General features: G+C 29.5%; 1 protein-coding gene across 2 annotated transcripts in view; it reads left to right on the top strand.

Moving 5' to 3' along the window:
- The window catches only part of LOC134721102 (Golgi apparatus protein 1-like), a 46,237-nt gene extending 23,847 nt beyond the window's left edge, over positions 1 to 22,390 (top strand). Inside the window, exons 10-25 of one of the 2 annotated variants that reach the window (XM_063583839.1) lie at positions 598 to 751; positions 1,890 to 2,036; positions 3,604 to 3,756; positions 5,288 to 5,398; positions 5,832 to 5,920; positions 6,694 to 6,808; positions 7,622 to 7,714; positions 8,336 to 8,407; positions 9,595 to 9,657; positions 10,273 to 10,393; positions 11,048 to 11,190; positions 11,944 to 12,045; positions 12,899 to 13,066; positions 14,116 to 14,236; positions 15,657 to 15,763; positions 17,304 to 22,390. In XM_063583839.1, coding sequence (XP_063439909.1) covers positions 598 to 751; positions 1,890 to 2,036; positions 3,604 to 3,756; positions 5,288 to 5,398; positions 5,832 to 5,920; positions 6,694 to 6,808; positions 7,622 to 7,714; positions 8,336 to 8,407; positions 9,595 to 9,657; positions 10,273 to 10,393; positions 11,048 to 11,190; positions 11,944 to 12,045; positions 12,899 to 13,066; positions 14,116 to 14,236; positions 15,657 to 15,763; positions 17,304 to 17,471 — 1,927 coding nt within the window. In that variant the 3' untranslated portion in view covers positions 17,472 to 22,390. The remainder of the gene's footprint in view (positions 1 to 597; positions 752 to 1,889; positions 2,037 to 3,603; positions 3,757 to 5,287; positions 5,399 to 5,831; positions 5,921 to 6,693; positions 6,809 to 7,621; positions 7,715 to 8,335; positions 8,408 to 9,594; positions 9,658 to 10,272; positions 10,394 to 11,047; positions 11,191 to 11,943; positions 12,046 to 12,898; positions 13,067 to 14,115; positions 14,237 to 15,656; positions 15,764 to 17,303) is intronic. The other variant, XM_063583838.1, reaches the window with a different exon arrangement.
- Positions 22,391 to 22,830: the final 440 nt, after the last annotated feature.

The raw sequence follows: 22,830 nt of genomic DNA, 5'->3' as shown, positions 1-22,830 counted from the left end.
TCCCACTTCAAGAAAAAACACAATGACAGTTTATTCTGTGAGGTTGTAATATGGAACTCTTTTTTTCCCTCTTTAAATTTTGGCATGTTATGCAGTTCTGGTATCTGGATGTACCTGATGCAGTTTCTGCATTCTAACCTGTAAAATATTTGGTCTTAGGTAATAATTGTGACAGCAGTGGGCAAAATAACAGCATGATGGTTATGCAGCATAAGTAAGCATGTGCTTTTGGTATAATTGTATATTTAGCCAATCAGGAATGGGACTAGAATACCTGCAAGGTTTAACAGATAAAATTGACAAAATCATTCTTAGCAGAGCTGTATTTACGGGAAACTTAAATTAAGCAAGTTTTATATTCAAATGTGAAGAAAAATATTAAAATCTTACAAACACATTATTTGTAAATCCCAGTAATACGATAATAATTTACTGAGCTTTACTAAATACAGAATGAGATGTAGTAAAGGTAACTTGCAGGTATTCATAGTATTTATAGCTACCATACCTAATGGTTATGTATTTTTAGATAAATTTATTTGAGGTAAGGAAGGTAAAGTTAACAATTTGAAAATATAAATTATTTTGCCTAATTAGATTAGACAATCAGCTGTACCAGAAGTGTCGGCGATATGCGAAGGATTACTGTGGCTATAAAGGCAAATGGCAAGAGAAAACGTCCAAAAATGACACAACTGGACAGCATGTCATGTCCTGTTTATATCGACACTTGAGAGACCAACAACAGCAGGTTTGAACGATGGGGGAAAAAATAGAGTAGCTTCTTATAAAACTAAATTTACATTTATCATATATATGTGGTTTGAGGGATGTCATGGTTAAAAAAAAATCTTCTGTTAAAGATATTTTTTTTTTAAAGTTTTGTCTTTTCATATGTGGTTTATTAACCATGTTACAAGATTATAAAAAATATGAAACATGATTTTTTTTTCGTTCAATCATCATGATCATTAATGAAAGTGAAAAAGTGAAATAATATATTGCTTTTAGCAGCCAGTATTGTTCAAATTTGTCAAAATACATTTAAATAGAATAATGACATTTCAGCGTGTACACTCTTGTTTTATGGAGAATTTTATTTTTAACAAGTACTTTGAACATAGGAAAATGATCAAGTTACTAGTAACAGGATCAATATTTCAACAAATTAATTAAATACTTGCTTTAAACCTTCTTAATAGAATCAAAAGCCTACAAATACATAGTTAGTTGTCATTTAGAAAGACTGGTTTATATGTACGGTGCTGAGTTGGGCTAATACCTTTGTTCCTTAGATTGGGGAAATCAGTGTTCCCTTTCTGTTTCAGTTTTAATGGGTGAATATCATGCAGATTAGATACATAGAAGTATTTATATATATTTTGATAAAAAATGTCAATAATAATGTACAAGTCTATTCTCTTTTACTAAAATTAAGATAAATAGAGAATTAGGGAACACTGAAAAAAATCTATAGAAAAGTGGGATATCTACAATTGATCTATAAGACTTTAGGATAAAAACAAAAAAAGAAGAGGGAAGACTTTGTACTTGAGTAACTTTATAGGGAATCTGTAGTAATTTGATACTTCTTGATAATTTTTCCTGCTTCTTTGATTGTAACTATTTGAATAAAGTCTGTAAATTTGTAAATTGATTATTTTATGACATAGACAATATAATGTTTGATAAGAGTTGAATTTAATGCTGATTTACATACCTTTTTAAAATTAAGTTAGCTACACTTTTCTATTTCTCATAAAAACAAAAGTAGATAGTTGAATGTATTATGACAGTCTGTTTGTGAATGGGGATCTTTGTTTAATTGTAGCTTTCTCGAGCATGTAAACATGAGATGTTTGTGAATGGGGATCTTTGTTTTATTGTAGCTTTCCCGTGCATGTAAACATGAGATGAAGAGAGTGATGAGGAATAGAGCTAGGAAGATAGAACTTGACCCAGAAATAGAGGAGAATTGTGTCTCAGATCTAGGTCGCTTGTGTTCAGACCAGGAAAAGGACATAGGCAAAGGAGATGTAAGTTTGACTGTTGTAAAAAGGACATAGGCAAAGGAGATGTAAGTTTGACTGTTGTAAAAAGGACATAGGCAAAGGAGATGTAAGTTTGACTATTGTAAAAAGGACATAGGCAAAGGAGATGTAAGTTTGACTGTTGTAAAAAGGACATAGGCAAAGGAGATGTAAGTTTGACTGTTGTAAAAAGGACATAGGCAAAAGAGATGTAAGTTTGACTGTTGTAAAAAGGACATAGGCAAAGGAGATGTAAGTTTGACTGTTGTAAAAAGGACATAGGCAAAGGAGATGTAAGTTTGACTGTTGTAAAAAGTTTTAGATTTTCTCCTGATTTTGTGTATGTATTTAAATAAATGATATTGATTTCATTAAGTACCAGATACTTTGGGGAAGAATTTCATCAGATATGCTGAAGACTTTAGGCAATTAAAAACAAGAAAAAATTGAACCAACAAGCAAAAAAGAGCCTCAATCAGAACTATTTGCTTTACATGAAATACTGATTTTTTTCTTTAAAAGATGAAGAGTAGCAATAAAAGCCCTGTTTCTTTGCTTTTTAGCTCACCGGGCCCAAAGGGCCAAGTGAGCTTTTCTCATCACTTGGTGTCCGTCGTCCAGCGTTAACTTTTACAAAAATCTTCTCTGAAACTACTGGGCCAAATTAAACCAAACTTGGCCACAATCATCATTGATGTATCTAGTTTAAAATTTGTGTTTTTTGACCTTTGGCTTATAACTCAAAAACTAAAGCATTTAGAGCAAATCTGACATGGGGTTAAATTGTTTATCAGGTCAAGATCTATCTGCCCTAAAAATTTCAGATGAATCAGACAACCCATTGTTAGGTTGCTGCCCCTAAATTGGTAATTTTAAGGAAAGTTTACTGTTTTTGGTTATTATCTTGAATATTATTATAGATGGAGATAAACTGTAAACAGCAATAATGTACAGCAATGTAAGACTCAAAAATAAGTCAAAATTGACCAAAATGGTCAATTGACCCCCTAAGAAGTTATTGTCCTATATAATCAATTTTTAACAATTTTCATAAATTTGTAAATTTTTACTAACATTTTCCACTGAAACTACACGGACAAGTTCATTATAGATAGAGATAATTGTAAGCAGCAAGAATGTTCAGTAAAGTAAGATGTACAAACACATCACAATCACCTAAACACCATTTTGTCATGAACTGTCTGCTTCCTTTGTTTAATTCACATATACCAAGGTGAGCGACACAGGCTCTTTAGAGCCTCTAGTTTGAAGTTTTTGCTGTGCACATAATGATTGTGTGTCATTGATGGATACCCAACGTCTTGTCTTTTATAATACAATAGTTAAATAAAGTCTATTGCTTTCAAACAGCACCATTTAGGCCTCTTTTTATTTCTCTTTTTACTGCTTCATGTTCAAGAGTTATTTTTAAATAATCAAATTTTTACTCCCAAAGTTCATTGATCTATTTGCTGTGTATTGTGATAAACAATCTATGCTGGCTTTTGGCTATTTTGCAAGTGGTTGTTTTTCTACACTGACCTATGCTTGTACATGTGTACTATGATTTTAGGAACTCTCCTGCTTACAAGACAACTATGATGAGTTAACAGAGGCATGTGCTAATGTTGTTGGTAATATTACAGAAGACGAGGATACTTACCTTGACCTTGATGTGGTCTTAGTCAAGTCATGTACACCAATGCTCAAGCTCTTCTGTTCAGAGGTGAGGTTTTTATGGTCAACAAGAATCTGCTTGATAAAAAGTTAACATTGGTGTGTAAAATACTTCGAAACTATTATTTGTAGAACTTGATTTTACCAATGAATAAGTATTTATAGACCCATATAGATCTTCAAAACCAATCCATCATAGTTAAGTAGTTAATTTAACAGACTATTAAGTACCATTTACACTAAAATTCTATTTTAAGCAGATTCCAAATGCTTACTATTAAGATAACTTTTATAACTTAACAGTTCTTATACCATAGAAGCCATATCTACCCGGTATATACATTGTATTCATTCATTATTTTAAAGTAATTTCAGCATTAATTTCATTTATTTTTTTATTTTTTTGGAAAAATTAATTGCTTTAGGTCCAAGGCCGATTGTTTGAGGTAATTTTCACCAATATTAACAAAACATATTTAATCACTCTTAAACTTTTAACATGAAAGTATAATTAACTTCTTGACATTGAAAAGAAACATCAAAATTCCGTATAACAATATGATATTTTCCTTGCAATTTTTTGAAAATAGTTAAAATATTAGAATCAACAACTAAAAATACAGAAAAACTAAACTTTAATTTACTTTTATTATTTTCTTTTCTGTATGAAATGTTTCCAATAGTTTATGACATTAATCAGTGGTATTGATACTTTTACTCCTGCCATTAAAACGCTAAAATAAGGCTCACAGTTTCCATCCCTTCAAGGTTGTACACTTAAATTCTTTGCCTCTGCCTTAGTATGCTTAGTCCTATAGTCATGATAGTGCATAATGTTATTATTTATTTTAAATAGTCATAGAATCCAAATTTTCTCCTATTTTTGTTAATACCACTTATATCTTGTATACACATATCTCATTAACATCTTTTTATCATAATGATTAAACTTTAAAAATATATTCACCAAATATTTTTTTTTGCAATTTTACTATGAGAAAAATTTGATTTAAATTTGATACTCATGTAGTTCCATATACCTTTGTACTATTTTGAATTACACTAATTCAATGCTTTGATTCGGCATCAGGAAATTTATATAAAATTGTCTATAATTCACTAATTTTACGAACTGACTTGCTAGTTAGAACCAAATGGATATTTATTGTTATATTGTGAACAAGTAAAAATTGTGCTAGGTATAAGTTGTTATTTGTTGGATACTAATTTTCATAGCTTTCTTGGTTACCTTGGCCTTGAATTCACAAATTGCATTATCCAAAGGATTTCACACTTTCTATAAGAATGTATGCAGACTTTGGCAAAAACATTAAATTAAATCAAATAACCATGAAAATGTATTTTTCCTCAATCCACAAAAATTAGCACCCACATAAATTAATGAATCCACAGTATTTCTTATCATTTCCTTCTTTCGAGAACCATTACTCATTGACAAAAGACCAGTGGTTGCTACGTTAAATTAGAATTTATGATCATATACCAAATGGCCAGGCATTGGCAAGTGGAATTTTAATGCTACATGAATAATGGAACATGCTATATTTATATATTTGTAGGAGTTGGAAGAAGAAGAAGATGAAGATGTGGTCATGCAATGTTTGATACAACATAAACATCACCAGAAAATGGATCCCAAATGTTATGCCGGAATAGAACATCATCAACTTGTAAGTTCAGTAAAATCCAAAAATAATTCCAATGTTTTTTTTGGTTTTTTTTATCTACGTGAAGATTGATTGTAACAAGATAGAATTGCCAAGAAATAAAAATTCACATTTTAAATGTTGATAGAATTTTACGCAGCATTTCCTCAAAATGCAGCAATTAATCTCACATCTTTGCTATTTGTTCATTTATCTTACTAATAAATGCATGACCAAAATTCTTATTTTCCTTTTTATAATATCATAAAATTTAATTGAGCATCACATATGGTGATGACATAAACACCAAAAATTTCCTTTTAAATGTTTTGGATTGACAATTTTATTAATCAATTTTACAATTGTCGACTTGTTCATCTATCACCCAATTTTACATATAAATTAAAAATAACATAAGTGAAACAAAATTGCCTTAGAAGTTAATCGTTTATTTCAGATCTCTATGAAGAACTATGAATTCTCACACAAATTTAAAGAAGCATGTAAAAAGTCTGTGAAGCAGTTCTGTCCAAATGTAAAAAGAAAGTAAGTAATCATCTATCGTTATGTGAATAATATGGACTATGTTCTGTGTGAGCCAAGGCTCCATGTTGAAAGCTGTACATTGACCTATAATGGTTTACCTTTTTTTAAAATTGTTATTAGGATGGAGAGTTGTCTCATTTGCACACACACCGCATCTTCCTATATCTATATATTTAGATAAATTACTGTTCTTCTATATATTGCCAGTATCATTAGTTGATAAACATCAATTTCAAGTTTTTCGCAATGCCTTAATACTTTAAAGCATATGTTCAGCATTTTATCAAAAAAATTCTATGCGAATCAAGTATGCAAAAAAAAAAATTCAATGTAGGAAAGGGTTAAGACTGACCTTAAGTTTTGCTATTTTAACTTTAAAACGTATGCAAAACAATCACTTTTGGTTAGTTATATTTTTTTAAAACGGACAAATTAATTTAAAGTACACTTTTAATCCTGTACCATATTTTGCATGAAAAAAAAATCTTTGTAGAGTATATTGTCTTAATTTACCATGCCTGTCACTTTTAAAGAAAAGACAACCTCTTAATTTAAATTAGTCGTTATTGTATTTCAATGAGTAAAATTGAAAATGGAAATGTAGATTATGTAAAAGAGAGAAACCAGACTAAAACAGCTGAAGTCCACTAATAGGTCTACAATGCAGTAAGAAAACCACACACCTGGAGGTGGGCCTTAGCTAGCCCCTAAATAAAATCCTTTAAATGAATATCTTTAGTACATTAAAAAATTGTTCTAAATATTTTTTTCAGAGGTGATGTTGTAACCTGTTTAAGTGAACATGTAAGAAATGATACACTTCTGGAATCAGATCACAGAATTGATAAGAATTGTAGGAGACAACTCAGATTTGAATCTATGCAGAGGGTAGGTTACATGAAGTAGAATATTTTTTACAGGGAATGCACTAAAGGAAAATTTTTGCATTGTTTATATTAAAGAAGGAACCAAATAGGGGCTTTTAATATAATGAGTTGTGTTTCTATTGACACCCAGTATAATATGTATCCCATGATTTTTCTGCCACAGCCATATCAAATGTGGCACTAGGTTTTACTCTTGTCTGTCAGTATGTCCTAAAATTGGTTTCCAATCTCTATCTTTAGTTGCCTCATCGAAAGGTTATGAATCTTATACACAATGATTATTACTTCAAAATAACAGATCAAGTACTGTAAATTCAGAAATTATTGCGTGCACTTATTTTTGCGATTTTGTCATTTTAGATTTAAATTTTTATGATTTTGAAAAAAATACTGTTTAATTCATGTACATATTTCAAATGCTAGTTAAAATTATTGCGTTTATAACTCTGTCGCATTTTTCGCAATAATAAAAACCTCGCAATAATTTGTGAATTTACAGTATGAATTTTGATGATATCAATTTTACAGTTATGCCTCTTTACTAATAGAAAAAAATGCTGTATTTATTGTTTCCATATTATATATTTAGTTTGACTCAACCATCTTTTATGAGTTTTGTAATTAATGCTTTGTTCTAAGAAACACAGATCAAGTTTGATTTTCATTGGCTTCTCTTTTACTGTTCGAGAGTTATACCCCTTTATTTGTTGTTATAAACAAGTCTTTGTAAGTGAAATTTGTCTATTTTGACATAGCTTGATGGATTTCAAACAATAAATTTGACATTTTGATCAATTAAACTTACTATTTTCAGGGAGAAGATATCAAATTAGATGACAAACTAGATAAAGCATGTACTGAAGATGTTCAGAATTTCTGCTCCAAGGTTAAACATGGAAATGCTAAAGTAAGAAATTTTGGCTGATATATGTATATGATAAAGTTTGTAGATTTGAATTCATTCAATCTGATCAAATACAGATCCTGTGTTCAATCTGATCAAAATACAGATCCTGTGTCCAATCTGATCAAAATACAGATCCTGTGTCCAATCTGATCAAAATACAGATCCTGTGTCCAATCTGATCAAAATACAGATCCTGTGTCCAATCTGATCAAAAATATAGATCCTGTGTCCCAGTTTTGCATAAAAAGATCAGAAAAGGATCTGTTCTACTTTAAATTGCAATGGAAGGTCAAGGTCATCAGTGTACCTCCTATATCTACTCATGTTTTAGTTTTGAATCTCTGACAGTGCATACATGTATGTTGTAATACATTATTGTTCCTTTATTATTATTATGAATTAAAGGTGCAGGTTGCAACAAATCAAACAAAAAATTTTGTATGCAAGGTCAAGGCCAAGAGGAGATAATAATAGAAGCAATTTCACTATAAATCACAGGGGTCCTTGGAAGGATAAAATTATCTTTTGTGAATCTGGACACTCCCTAGTATATAAAGACACAAGTTCTTAAATTTTCCACAATGTGACACATATTGTAAACTATATTTTCTTTTTGTCTAGGTCATTGAATGTTTGAAAGCACATCAACAAAAGCTGTCAAAGAAATGTCATAAAATTCTGTTTAAAAGAGAAGTGAGTATATACATAACATAGATTAGAATGAGTGGTGCTTCTGCTAAGATGTAAAAAAAGGATTTAAAATTGACATGCAAATGGACTAAAATTGAATCAAGTTCAAAGGAAAAGACATATATTTAAGTAAATGTATTTTAATTAACTAGGCCTGTATTCATTTGAACAGTGTTGCATACGACTTTACAGATAGGCTTGACTACTCAGTCCTTGATAAGAGGACGTCAAAGTAATCTAGCGTAACTGTTTGACTAATTCTAGGTTTATGTAAAATTATGGTCAACAGTCAGGGGTTTATAGGAATCCTCATTTTTGTCTATCCATGCATATGTCGCTCTAACATTTGGTTTTCAGATGATAAATAGAGAACTGTTTTTTTAAATTAATTGAAATTATAATGGATGTTTTGGACCACTTAAGATAGGATCATTTTGATTTTGTCATTTTCACTTATACTCCTACAGATTTATAGTTCTTGATTGTTGGAAAATGAAAAATGGTTTTGTTTCTAGGTAATAAATAAAAAAATCACTTTTTGAAATTGATAGAAATTTTAGTTGAATGTTTTTAATTCACCAAACAAAATCATGATTACTCTGTTGCTGTTGACAGAAGTATCAGTGATCAACTCTCTAGTTCAAATACTGAAAACCAACTAAATTTCGCGAGCGATTTTTTTTCCCGACTTTCGCGAGTAGAAAAATAATGTGAAATTAAAGCGTCGCGAAATGGAATAACTTGGATCTTTCCCTATCAAACTGCATTTAGTAAATAAGAAAATCGGGAATTTAAATCACCCCGAAGTTGACTAGGTGGGTATAAACGCCAAATAAAGTATCTGCGAAAATAAGTTGGTTTACAGAAGTCAATATTTAGAAGGTGTCCACATAACATTTTTAAAGGTGGCACATAACACTACAGGGAGATAACTATATTTTTTTCAAAGTAAATATTTTGACAAAATTTTATGAAAATTAAACTAGCAAAATTGATTTATAATTAATTGAGAACTAGCATCCATGAACGATAAAAATATACAATTAGAATTGATAAATTATTATAAGTTTGCAAGTTTCTTTTAAACTGATGTGACCTTCTGGTGTTGTTTTTTTCTATGGTCGGGTTGTTGTCTCTTTGACACATTCCCCATTCTCAATTTTATGATGTGTTTGTTTGTTTGTTTTCAGAAAGAAGAAGTAAAATTGGATGCTGATTATAAACTGCACCATGTTTGTAAAGGGATGATAAAGGTAGTGAAAATTACATTTGTAATTTCCCATCTTTTAATGATGATTTCAGATTAATGTAAGCTGAAAACTAATAATCAAGTTAGGATTGTTTCCTTTTGCTTGGACTTCGAACAGGAAGTGTGGTTGTAAAGATCTGTAAATTAGTAATAAAACTTTCAGAAATTTAAGCTGTCCAAAGTGCTAAAAATGTAACTATAAGATGAAAGAAGATATAAGAACAAGATCCACTGAAAATGAAAAAAAACCCACCAAATTACAATATTGTAGTGGCAGATGAACGAATACGTTAAGGGACACAAAGATTTCCCATATGTTTAGAGGAGGTGAACTATCTGAAAGAGGGTTTACAATGCCAATTTGCACCTTCCTATATTAATGACTGTACTACTATCTTCTGTTAAATCAGAAATTATTGCTTGCATTTATTATTCAATGTTGTCATTTTAGACTAAAATACGATTTTATTTTTGCAATTTGAGGAAAATCCGATTTAATTCAAATAAAAAAATTCCAGATGTGAGTTTTTTTTTTTTTTTTTTTTGCACTAATAAAAACATTGCCCATTGCCATAATTTCTAAATTTACCAAAACTAAATTTGTTTGTTATTTTGACAGCAATATTGTACAGATGGTGATCCAGATATAGTCACATGTTTAGTTGGTCATAAACATGATCCAAACTTTGATGCCAACTGTAGAGAGATACTGGTTAGAAGACAGATTACAAAAAATAGAGGTATTCATTTTACGTATACCAGTAGACATACTTTTTTTATTAGCTCCCCTTGTCCAAAAGGCCAAATTATACCTTTTCTTATCATTTGGTGTATGTCTTTATTGTCTTTATCCGTTAATTTTAACAAATATCTTCTCTGAAATTACTGGTCCAAATTTATCCGCCTATGGCTACAGTCAGCTTCAGGGAATCTAGTTTGTAAAAATGTCAAAGTCAGCTGCTTGCCATCCTTTTTTGCCTATTATCTCTTCAGTCAACTCCTTATTGGAGTTTTTGCTCTTTAATAAAAAAAAATCCAATACTCTGGATTCATTTATTTTTTTGTGGGTACCAATTTTCGTGGATAAGAGAAAAATTGTATGTTCGTGGATATTTAATTTCGTGGTTTTGCCGATGTCTGCATACATGCCTATAGAAATTTTGTCATTCGTTGAACATTGAATTTCGTGGTTTACCTGTACCCACGAAATCAACGAAAATTGGTATCCAACGAATAATGATGAATCCACAGTATTTGATATTAGTTAAAAAAAAGTTTTTACTCGTTATCTTGAAAACTTGAATAGATAGGTAGACACTTAGAAAGTTTAAACCGATCAGCCAGACAAGATACACTGAGTCTATAGTACTGAATAACAAAATATTATATTTTAGATTATAGACTAAATCCTACTTTACGGAAGGAGTGCAGTATGGATATCAGAAAGTTCTGTACTGATATCATAGAGAGAGCTTCACCAGACCAAGAAATGAGTGGTCAAGTTATTTTATGTTTAAGAAGACAATTTGTTAAAAAGGTAGGAATACTTTAAATTCAGAAATTAATTCTGAGGCTTTTGATAATTTAAATAATATGCCTGGATGAGTTGTAATTGTAAAAATAAGAACTTGCATTCTGATATCTGATTCTTTTTTTTGTATGCAGAATTTTCTGAAATAACAATAATTAAACTGGTATTTTTGTCAACTTGTATTTTTGTCAACTCTCTGAAAATTGCAATATGAAGTGACACAATTATTTCTGAATTAACATTGTGTAGAAAGTTTGATAATTTCTGGGACAATTTCATCATTACTCTTGTCTTTGCACATATCAGCTATGCTTCCTTTGCCATCTAATTTATCATTAGTTGTTAACAGTGAAGAACGGTTAAGGTTCTACAACCATCATATAAAATGTTTTTGATAGAACTTTAAGGAATCCAAATAGTCTGAAAAAAATCAACATTTCTTTTCTATACTTTCTTTAGATATAAGAAGATGTGGTATGAGTGCCAATGAGACATCTCTCCATCTAAGTCACAATTTATAAAAGTAAACCACTATAGGTCAAAGTAAAGTCTTAAACACATAGCATAGGCTCACACCAAACAGCAAGCTATAAAGGGCTCCAAAATTAAATAGTGTAAAACCATTCAAACAAGAAAAACAACAGTCTAATCTAAACCTATATATGCATTTTGATGACTTCAGAATACATTTAAAAGGATTTCTTTGAATTTGTTTCTAAAGGGAATCTGCTAAATAAAATTGATTTTCATCTTTTTCAGAATTTATCTGGTAGATGTACAGATGTAATAAGAGATGTCATTAAAGAATCAGCAATGAATTATATGGAAGATGTTGCCTTGGCTAATGCTTGTGAGAAAGAGGTAAATTGTGTATAAAAACTTTTTAAGTATTGAAGGTTGTGTCAGAAGGAGAAAAATTAAAAGTAGTACCTAGAATAAGGTAAGTAGTACTTAGAATAAGGTCAGTAGGCCTTAGAATAAGGTAAAATCATAATTTATTGATAGATCAGTTATTCTCCATGAAGCAATCTAATTATCTACTGTGTCATAATACAAGTAAATTTCTATTTTGATTTTTTTTTAAATTATTTACTTACTTAGATGAAATTTTTCATCCATATAAATTATATGGTATTCTTATTCCTACATAGATAGAAGAAGATGTGGTATGAGTGTCAATGAGACAATTCTCCATCAAAGTCACAATTTGTAAAAGTATATCATTATAGGCCAATGTACTGTCTTTAACACAGAGCCTTGGCTCACACCAAACAGCAAGCAATAAAGGGCCCCAAAAAATTACTAGTGTCAAACCATTCAAAGAGGAAAACCAAGTCTAATCTATATAAAAAATGAGAAACAAGAAACACTTATGAACCACATCAACAAACTACTGAACATCAGATAAATTTAATTAGGTACTGTGTCATAATACTATTTAATTTCTATTTTCTTTTCAAGTTATGTCCTACTTAGATGAAATTTATACACATATATTGTATGGTATTCCTGTATTCGTATATTAGTCTATATTAGATAAGTGAAAAGTTTGGTAAAAATGAAAATTGTGATCATGCAAATCTATGAATTTTAGATTTTTCATTTTATTAGTTTAAGAGGTACACATTTTTTTCTTTTGATGAATAGCTAGTTATGAAACATGTCAGACCTTAAGATAATTGTTTTGTAGTAATATGTATTGTGATAATTTTAGATAAAACAGCACTGTGACCCCGAGCATCAGAGGGCACTACAAGGGGCTGGAGATAAAGATTCTAACAGTGTCCTCCAAATGTCTCAGGAAGACAGCAAAGGAGAAGTACAACAATGCTTAATGAATAAATTTAAAGAGAGATTGATAAAAAGTACAGAATGTAAACAGGTAAGAATAATGTTCTGTGTAAATGGAAAAGACAATTGTGGTTTCTCACATTCTCATCTTCTCCCAAATATTTTCCCCAGGAAAAGTATTTTAATATGATACATAACACTGCAGGGAGGTAACTCTGAAAAAAATTAGCTGAACGGTTTAATCACTTCTATTGTTAAAAAAAAAAATTGGCCAACAAACCTTAGATTTGTCAATAGTTTTAAGCATACATCTTCATATTGGCATTATTGCAACAACTGTTTACAGTTTTTAACTTGCTGGTCTGACGTTGATTATTAAATGTGAACAATGTCTGTCTCCTACCCTCTGAAAACTTAAAATTCATCACTAGCTATATAAGTTGAAATAATATACCATAAATTACACATAGTAAACAGTTTATGTATGTTCATGATGGAAAGACCTTCTCAAGGTAGGAGAGATGAAAGAAGAAAATGGTGTTGACTATGTAGACTTCGATATTGACCTATGTATGTTGATTTTTTTCTGCAAAAACCAAAACTAAACTATAATTGATAGTGTCTTATTTTATTTCTACTTTGTTTTCGACATAGAGGAAATTAAAACTTACATACTGTTTAGGCACCAGTTTATATTTACTATGCCCCATTTATTATTATTACTGATTCATGAATATTATGTTTTCTGGTCTGTGTGTCCATCCCACTTCAGGTTAAAGTTTTTGGTCGAGGTATCTGTTCGTTCGTTCGTCCATCCATCCCACTTCAGGTTAAAGTTTTTGGTCGAGGTAGTTTTTGATGAAGTTGAAGTCCAATCAACTTGAAACTCAGTACACATAATTCCTATGATATGATATTTCTAATTTGAATGCCAAATTAAAGATTTCCGCTATTTTCACAGTCCACTGAACATAGAAAATGATAGTACAGATGGGTCATCCGTGTACTGGGGACACATTCTTGTTGTCCATATGTTGATGGCTTGATGTGTTTTGGTTTTGCAATTGTGTTTCTGTCATCTTGATATATTTCTAAGAATTTTTTTTCATAAACTTGAGATGCTACATTTTTGTTTTGCAGCAAATTGCAAGAATTATTCAGGAATCTGAGATAGATATAAACATAGACCCTATTTTACATACTGCTTGTCAGAAAGATTTACATAAATTCTGTACAGATGTCGAGTCAGGTGAAGGAAGAAGTAAGTATTTTATATTTTTTTCATCACAACTTTTTTGGTGGTTTTTTTTTATTCAGATTGTTAGGATTCATAACACATTATACTTATATGCAAGGGTCCGGAAACGGTCTTATTTGCCAGTCATGTCCTAATCTGAAACTATAATGTCCTAAACTTTTTATTGGGATTTAGGTCAAATTTTATTTTTCAACAGTAATATTTTCGGTCATTTCGTTGAGATCGACTTTCAAAATCGCCATTTTGAACATATTTTTTTTTGTTATCGACTTCCTGTAATTAATCTGCCACTCCAATTAAGTGTTATACTCATGAGGGCCCTCCTAATAACTATATTAATGCCTTGGGGAGCTATTGGCTAATGATTGCTAATCTCTTTACCTGTGTTTTTAATTCACACCTGGCTCCAAACAATTATTATAAAGAAATAAAAATTCCATACCAACTGGCTTCATTACTTAATTACTCAACAGGTCAGACAATTGTCAATTATGATTTAAAATTAAATTAAAACTTGGTTTAATTTATGTAGAAAAAAATATTTTTTTACTTCTAACGCACGTGCTTTGTTTACTATGTAATACGCATGCTTGAAATTCTCTTCCACAGATTTAAACAATTAATCGTTAATTTAAAATAATTTCATCCTAAATAAAGCTAGTGCAACTATTTTAATTAATATTCTTACACTATTAACGGTAAAATATTTAAAAGCCGATGATTTCCTGTGATTTGGATAAACAAAACTAATCCTGGAAATGAGTCCGGAATTGTTCGTTTTAGTATTGTCGCAGTACATCCGGTTTGAATTTTGACTTCAGAATCGGAAGAAACGTAAGCGATAACTGAGAATATTACCGTTTTGAGTCATTAAAATCATTTTATTTTTAAACTGTTGCCTTCCATTAATTGCTCTTGATCGATTTTTGGAAAATGGTAGGACAAATCATGAAGTAAATGCGATGCAACAGTGAAACAAGTTTGTTGATGCTACAAACATGACGATCGAGTATGAGCATACTCCTAATGAGTCTCATGCAGTAATGTGATTTTGACAATCATCTTTTGAAAAGGGGCATCAACTTTTAAGTAGTATGAAAATGACCGAAATTAGGTGAAAAAATTTCCGGATCCTTGCTTATATGGACCTGGCTTGTCATAAATTCTTGAAATAAATTACATGCCTCTAAATAGAAGGACATTGTCATAAAAAATTGTGTTAAATCTGCATATATTTATAAATTTATTTTCTCTAAAAGAGGGAGGATAAATTCTCCTGACTGTTGGTCATTTGTGTTTTTCTCGGAAACTACAAAAAAACAGCTTCCTGAAATTTGGTAAATATTTTTCGATTTTTATAAAATATAAAACATTTATGATTTATATGTTAGAAATTAGTTTGTACATTTTCAATTATTTTTAGAAATGACATGCCTTTTACAAGAATATGAAGATCATCCTAATAGACTGGATAAAAGATGTCACGAACAGTTAAAACGAAGAAAAGATTTGTGGGAAATGTCAGTGCAGGTGGGTGATTTTATTGACATAAAATTATTTTTATGTGTCATGAAGAAGTGTTTAATAGGCGACAAAATACGAAATCAGGCACAACATATTAAGATCTCTGTTTAGAATTAGTTTTTGATAAAATGCCTTTCCTCCCAATGTTGTCAAATATCATTGATGATTTGCAGCACCTGTCATTTTGCTTCCTAATTTGTACTTCATAAGTTGCTGAACATGTGTACAACATTTTGTTTGACATATTGGCATTACTAAATATTTCCTTATGTGTAAAACAAGCTTTTATTTACCAGGTTCACTGTAAGAAAACATAATAAGGTATTTTTAGTGTTTATCAAATTTTGCCCAGCTTAATATAAATGCTGTAACACATAGCTAACACAAAAAAATTTATCAAACCTCTTAATGATAAGGTTTAAATGTTATATTCAAACAAACTTACATGCAACAAGTGAACTCCGTAAAAAAAACACCAAGATGTCTTGCATTGCTTCAAACTGATATTTTTAGGTAATAACTCAGTATAGATTAACACTTTAGTTACACCATTGTTTTTAATGGAGAAACAGCAATAAATCTGGGATGAAAACATGATAAGTGAAAATACGGGATTAAAACCTTTATTTTGCTTTTCCTTCAAAAAATATTACTATCACTATAGGTGATTGGAATTATCTATTAATATACACTTCTCTTCTCTATGGATGATTATTATAAATAAAACAATAAAGCTGTATTTGTTTGTCACCTTGTTTACTTTTGTATAAGTATTACTAGCAACAGTTTTAAAATTCTGTGTTATTAGTCATGGAGACAGAAAAAAGTGGCTTCATGTTGCGAATACAAAAATTTCTTCCTTTATCAAGCAAAATTGGTTTCTGAATGATGATAAACTCGCATTTTATACCTCTCAACCAAATCTTCTCAAATTTTAACATAATTTTAAGATACTGGTCAAGCTCAAATTTAATGATTCTGACATTTACAGTTTTATGAGTTCCCTGAATACATTAAATTAGATTTTTCTTTGGTTTCCAAATGATCAAGAAACTACTGCTTAACCATCTCTTTTAAAACTTGACCACACTATCATTGATGGTGTTGTTTTTAACTGATCCAGCGTTATGTTAATTACTTTAAAATAAGATTTTAATTTGACTATTGCTTTTGGGATTTACTGGTAAATATTCTGCAAGCACATTTATCTATAATACTAGATCACCTTATTCTAGTTTCTTCATTACTATCATATAAACTGCAGTATATTTATAATCAGCACATGTGTTATGGATTAACATATGTATGAATTAACACTGAAGATTTTTTTCACAAATAAAAAAAACAACTAATATAACAAGTATAAATATTACCTAAGTTAAAAAGTAATATAAAGGGTTTATTGTTTTTTGAGTTGGAAGATTTGAATTGTTTTGCTGCATAACAATAACATTGTTATTTTATAGATGGGGATTCTCTTATTTACGAATACTGATTTATAAACAATATTTTGTGTATTAATAAAAAAAAAATTCTTTCGTTTCAGGTTGCTCCAGTTGAAAGTGTAAATGAATTAGTATCACAAATAACATCTTCACCTGCAAAAACGTATCTGCTTGGAGTTATTTGTTCAATAATAGGTGTTATATTTCTAATAGGAATTACGTGTGGACGAGTGACTAAACGTGTATCAAAAGAAAATAAAATGAAATAAAATTGTCATTGTTATACTATTTTTAAAAATACCATGAAAATAAGTTTAAAAAAAATGCAGGGTCTTGGCTTAATCTTTTTTTCTCATTCTCAACAAATACCATGCAAATATGAAATATCAGGCAATTGCTCTTTTTCAACTTGAAATTTTATGATTAGGGTAATTTCTGCTAAAAATATTAAGTACTATGAAAAACACTTAAAAAAAGATCCAACCAATTATTTGATATTTTTTGTATGAATTGAAAAATGTATTTATAAGTCAAACAAACCAATCCACTCTTGGTAGCATTTAATATTTGCCATTGTTTGATTATAAATTTTAAAAAATGCTTTAATTATTGTGTTGGATGAAATCTTCTATATCATTATTTTTAATTCAGTGTATTTTTTCATCATTTCATTCTGCCAAAACATTCCATCTTTTCACCTTGCTACTTTCCATTATATAACATTTCAATTGCAGTACATCCAATATATTTATTATCATGGTATTTTTATGTAAATTTCATTAAATTTTATTTTTTTATGTCTTTCCTTGGGTATATAAATTCTGTATTGCATTAATTTGTTAGTGGGATATTATTTATGATATTTTTTGTGGCATAAGACAGTGCTCTTTTATTTTGAATTTGAAACCAATAAACTACAAAATTTGACAAAAACTAGAATCTGATTGTAATTTATACATTGAAATTTCCAGTTGACTGAAGTAAAAAATATTTGTAATCTATTATATATGCTTAATGTATGTTGGTTTCAAAGTGAAGTCTGTCTAATATGAATATCATATCCAGATTGTACTTTATTGACTGGTTATTTTATTATATAGTCTGTGCTTATAACTTTTTGCTAACGCTACAAACACATATTGGACTTGGTTATAATATGGAAGTTTTTGAAATTATGTTGACTATAGTTATAAATAATTTTGCTTTAAACTAAAGTGTACTATATTGATTGGTTATTTTCATGAATAGTCTGTGCGTTTAAATCTTTGCTTACACAACAAACAACTAGCTTTAGAAAGAAATGGATGACCTGAATATTATATGGAAGTATTTGAATTGTGTGAATAATTGTTTAAACAAAAATTTATTAAGAAGAGCACCACTCATACATTTTGAATCATTTTTAGTATAAATTTAGAAATCAATTGTATGTTAATGATATTTGGTATGACAATTACATGATACATTGTGAATTTTGCTATTTCTCTCTACTGATACAAATGAAGAATGTATATGATGATTACTAAGAGTTTTGCTAGGAAAAATGATTTCCCAGAAATGTGAGGATGATATTTTGGAATGATATTGGTCTATAAATAGAGAATGATGTAAATTTAGAATCTCATGAAGGATGTTCATGATATGTGGTATGGGAAGTATTATGTGAGTGATCCATACAAATGTGATGTCAGCATTGTCAAGAATCAGTTGGTTTTAAGTGGTGTTATTTCTGATACTTTATAATCTAGTGCTTGCCATAACTGTAATCCACCAGACTATAGTTAATTTTTGAGCCCCCAATAATAGTTTATAGTCTATTTTTTTTTTCGATAACTGTAACCCACCCGAGTAGAACACATAGGTCAAGGTCTCAAAATTAGCTAATTCAAGCATTTTTTTGGACAAGAAAAAATAAAATGTATCAAAACCTTTTTAACCATAGTTTTAAAACCAAATAACTGTGTATTTGATGGTATTGTGAAAGTTTAAGTGCTTCACAATATATGTATTGTAGAAATTCAGAAATACTTGTGTTGATGTTAAATAGTTTAGTTAGATTCTGTTTAGTTTGTCAAATTTTGAATTTTAGGGTATTGCATATTTTTTTTTGTAATTTTTTCACTACTTTTTTATATCATGATTAAAGTCTGTATGGACAAAGAATTCAGAACTTTATTAAGGTTACGGTATTTTATGTACGGAAATTAATATCATTTTTGAAAAACATTGATTTACTTTAATTGCTAAATTTTCAGTTTATATTGTGAAGCCAATAGTCTTATATATTTATTACTGAAACAGCCCTTACACAATTGTGAGATAGCATTTAAAATACGTGTGAGACCATAACAAAATTTGGAAAATAAGTGTAAAAAAAAAATACATGAACTTGCCTTCTTTATAAAACCAGTCACAAGTAGTTGCAGAGCTTACTAGGTATTCTGTTTATGTCAAATTGCTTTAGAATTTTTAAGGTACTTTGTTTTCGTTGCATGTGGTGAATAAAACCAAAGTTTAACATGTGAAATCTCTATTTAATGCTGTTTGAATGATGGATGGAAGTATATATTGTAAGGAAGAAGGAATGAAAGGTTTGAGATAACTAAAATCTAATACTGTAAATTCAGAAAATTATTGCAATTTTGTCATTTTAGACTTTAATGCGATTTTAATTTTTACGATTTTTAGAAAAATCCTGTTTAATGCATATATAAAATACTTCAAAATGCGAGTTTAAATTATTGTGTTACTGTAAAAAGTCTGTTGCATTTTTCGCAATAATTTCTGAACTTACAGGTAGTATGTATGACCTTTAGCTGAATGGATGAGTTATTGTATTTACTTGGTATATTTTAAGGCGGTTACCTTTATTAATAGTATTTTGTTCATTGATTATATGTATATGGTTCATAGTAGATGTGTTTTAACCTGTTTGTTTAGCGCTATATTAAAATTTTTGTCTTTGGCAATGTTTTAAACTGTTTATATTATTGTTTGTTTTTCTTAATAACATTGGATTAATGAAGACGTTCTTGATTCGATGTGTATTGGATATAATGTAGAGATTTTATAACGCATAGAGATTATTAAATACCATTTGTAAAGATTTTTGTTATCAAATACTGTTTATAAAGGTTTTGTTATCAATTAGTTATAGAATATAATTATACTAAATCTTTTATAGAATTGTTGTAACTACTTTCACCTTTATCTAAGAAAATTAACTGTTAATATACATTTTTGGTATCCATATATTCTGCTTGGATTCATACATAAACATTCATTAAAATGCATTATACATATTTTTCTCTAGGGTATTTGCTCCAAAAATCTGTCCATATAAAAATACATGAAGGCAAAGCTACTGTGTCATTGTGTAGCAGGATAAATGATTTATTTTCTATCGAAAGATCATGTATATCATATATTATATGGATTGTAATTCTAGTGCAGTGCTTTTTAAAAAAGTTGTATAGATATTTATATGAGAGAGTGGTAATAGAATGTATAAACCCTTATGATATGTAGAAATGACATGAAATATCAGTCCTATTTTACTGTACCTTAGTTATTGCATAATTTTGTCCAATTATATTGATGAATATAAATTCAGAAATTATTGTGAGGATTTTTATTGATGCAAATAATGTGACTTAGTGATTATCGCAATAATAAGAACTTACATTTTGATGTCTGAGACATACATAGCATTTATTTTCATTCTTTAAAAATTGCAGTAACTTCTGAATTTACATTATACGTTCATATTTCTGATGTCAACATAGTATAGAGGGCAGCACATATTTTCTGCCATTCCACTTGTTTTTGATCAATGAATTTTTGTCAGTATAAAAAGACCATTCAATAGATTGTTTTCAGTCTGCACAGTATATTGAAAAAACGCTTACCTTATTTGTAGAAATGATTGCCAAGTTACCTTATTTATTGCTAAAAGACCTGGGACCAACTTTTCCAAATATCCAGAAAAAAAATATTACCAGTAGTAGTCATCTTCAATTTGATTTATGACCAATTTTAATTATGAATTTTTGCCAAAAAAGATTTACTTGATACTTTTAAGAAATTTTTGTGTCAAATGTCAATTGGGCATTTAACTCGTACTTTATTTGGCCTTTTTAACTTTTTTTGATTTGAGCGTCACTGATGAGTCTTTTGTAGACGAAACGCGTCTGGCGTATATACTAAATTTAGTCCTGGTATCTATGATGAGTTTAATTACCCATTTCTTTCTTCACTCCAGAAAGTTACATCATACATTTTCCTTATTTCGTGTAGTTTTTCCCTGAAGAATAAGATAAATGTGAACTACATGAGTTCTATTGTCTATTTATGGTCTATAGTTAATGCAATTTCAGTAGATGAGGCAGATGCTCAATGAAAAAAAAATGTTCTGTTGTGGTCAACTTCATAGCAAGTTAAATAGTTTTTTTTGGCAAGTTTAAGCTTTCTATAGTAGTATATATATGTAAAATAGATAACCTATACTCCCATTTTGTACTTTTGATAAATGTTCTGTTTTATGTGTATAAAATACCAGTAATAGAGATAAATCTTCCAAATATGTGTTATGCCAAAACTTAGTTCTGTTAAAGCTTTGTATTTGGTTTATTTTCAGTTTAAAACTGTATGGGAAGGTTTTAGATCACTATTTACCTGATTTTTTTCATGCTTAAAATTTTACTTTTGTATGAGCAGTAAGAACAAAGACTGATATTTCTAGAGGTCCTTTTTGATATTACCCTTAGAGTATAGATAAAATACTAAAAATAAAATAGTTATAAACTTATTAACAGATGAGGCATGTTTCAAACTCCACAGAAGTCATCGTATACTGTACCTTAACAATAGACCACTTCATGACTATATGTACAATTGATATATGGCTTTTTTGTTCAGTAAAATGTTACATATTTCTTTGAAAAATGTGAGTTACCTTTACTCTCTTGAATTTTTTCGAGAAAATGTAGAATTTTACCATTCAAAATGCATACTTTTGTCAACAGGTCTTTTTTGTTTATTTTCAACTATATCAAATATTGAACACAATTAGTTTGACAGTTTTTATCTTACTGTTCAGTGTATTTGTTTTGATGTAATCTCATTTGTGTTATTTTGGTCTTTTGTTATGTGTAAGTGATGTTAAAGAATAAATGCAATTGCCTTGTTAGTTCTTTTATTAATTGTCCACTATTGCAACACTGACGTGTATGCAATATCTTTAGTTTGTTTTCGTCTTGCCTTTAAATAAGTTGAATAAATAAGGCTGAGGCATACAATATCTGACAGCAAATTGAACATTGAATTAGTTTGTTGACACATAAATTACCTGATATGATAATTGTTTTTCATTTGTTAGATGTGTTTGAGCTTTTGATTTTGCCATTTTATAAAGGACTTTCTGTTTAAAAAAGAGGAACGAAAAGATACCAAAGGGACAGTCAAACTCATAAATCTAAAATAAACTGACAACGCCATGGCTAAAAATTAAAGACAAAAAGACAAACAATAGTACACATGACACAACATAGAAAACTAAAGAGTAAACAACACAAACCCCACCAAAAACTAGGGGTGATCTCAGGTGCTCCGGAAGGTTAGCAGATCATG

The sequence above is a fragment of the Mytilus trossulus genome, chromosome 6 (assembly GCF_036588685.1).
Source record: "Mytilus trossulus isolate FHL-02 chromosome 6, PNRI_Mtr1.1.1.hap1, whole genome shotgun sequence".
Classification (NCBI taxonomy): Eukaryota; Metazoa; Mollusca; class Bivalvia; order Mytilida; family Mytilidae; genus Mytilus; species Mytilus trossulus.
This window is presented reverse-complemented; position numbering and strand designations above follow the sequence as displayed.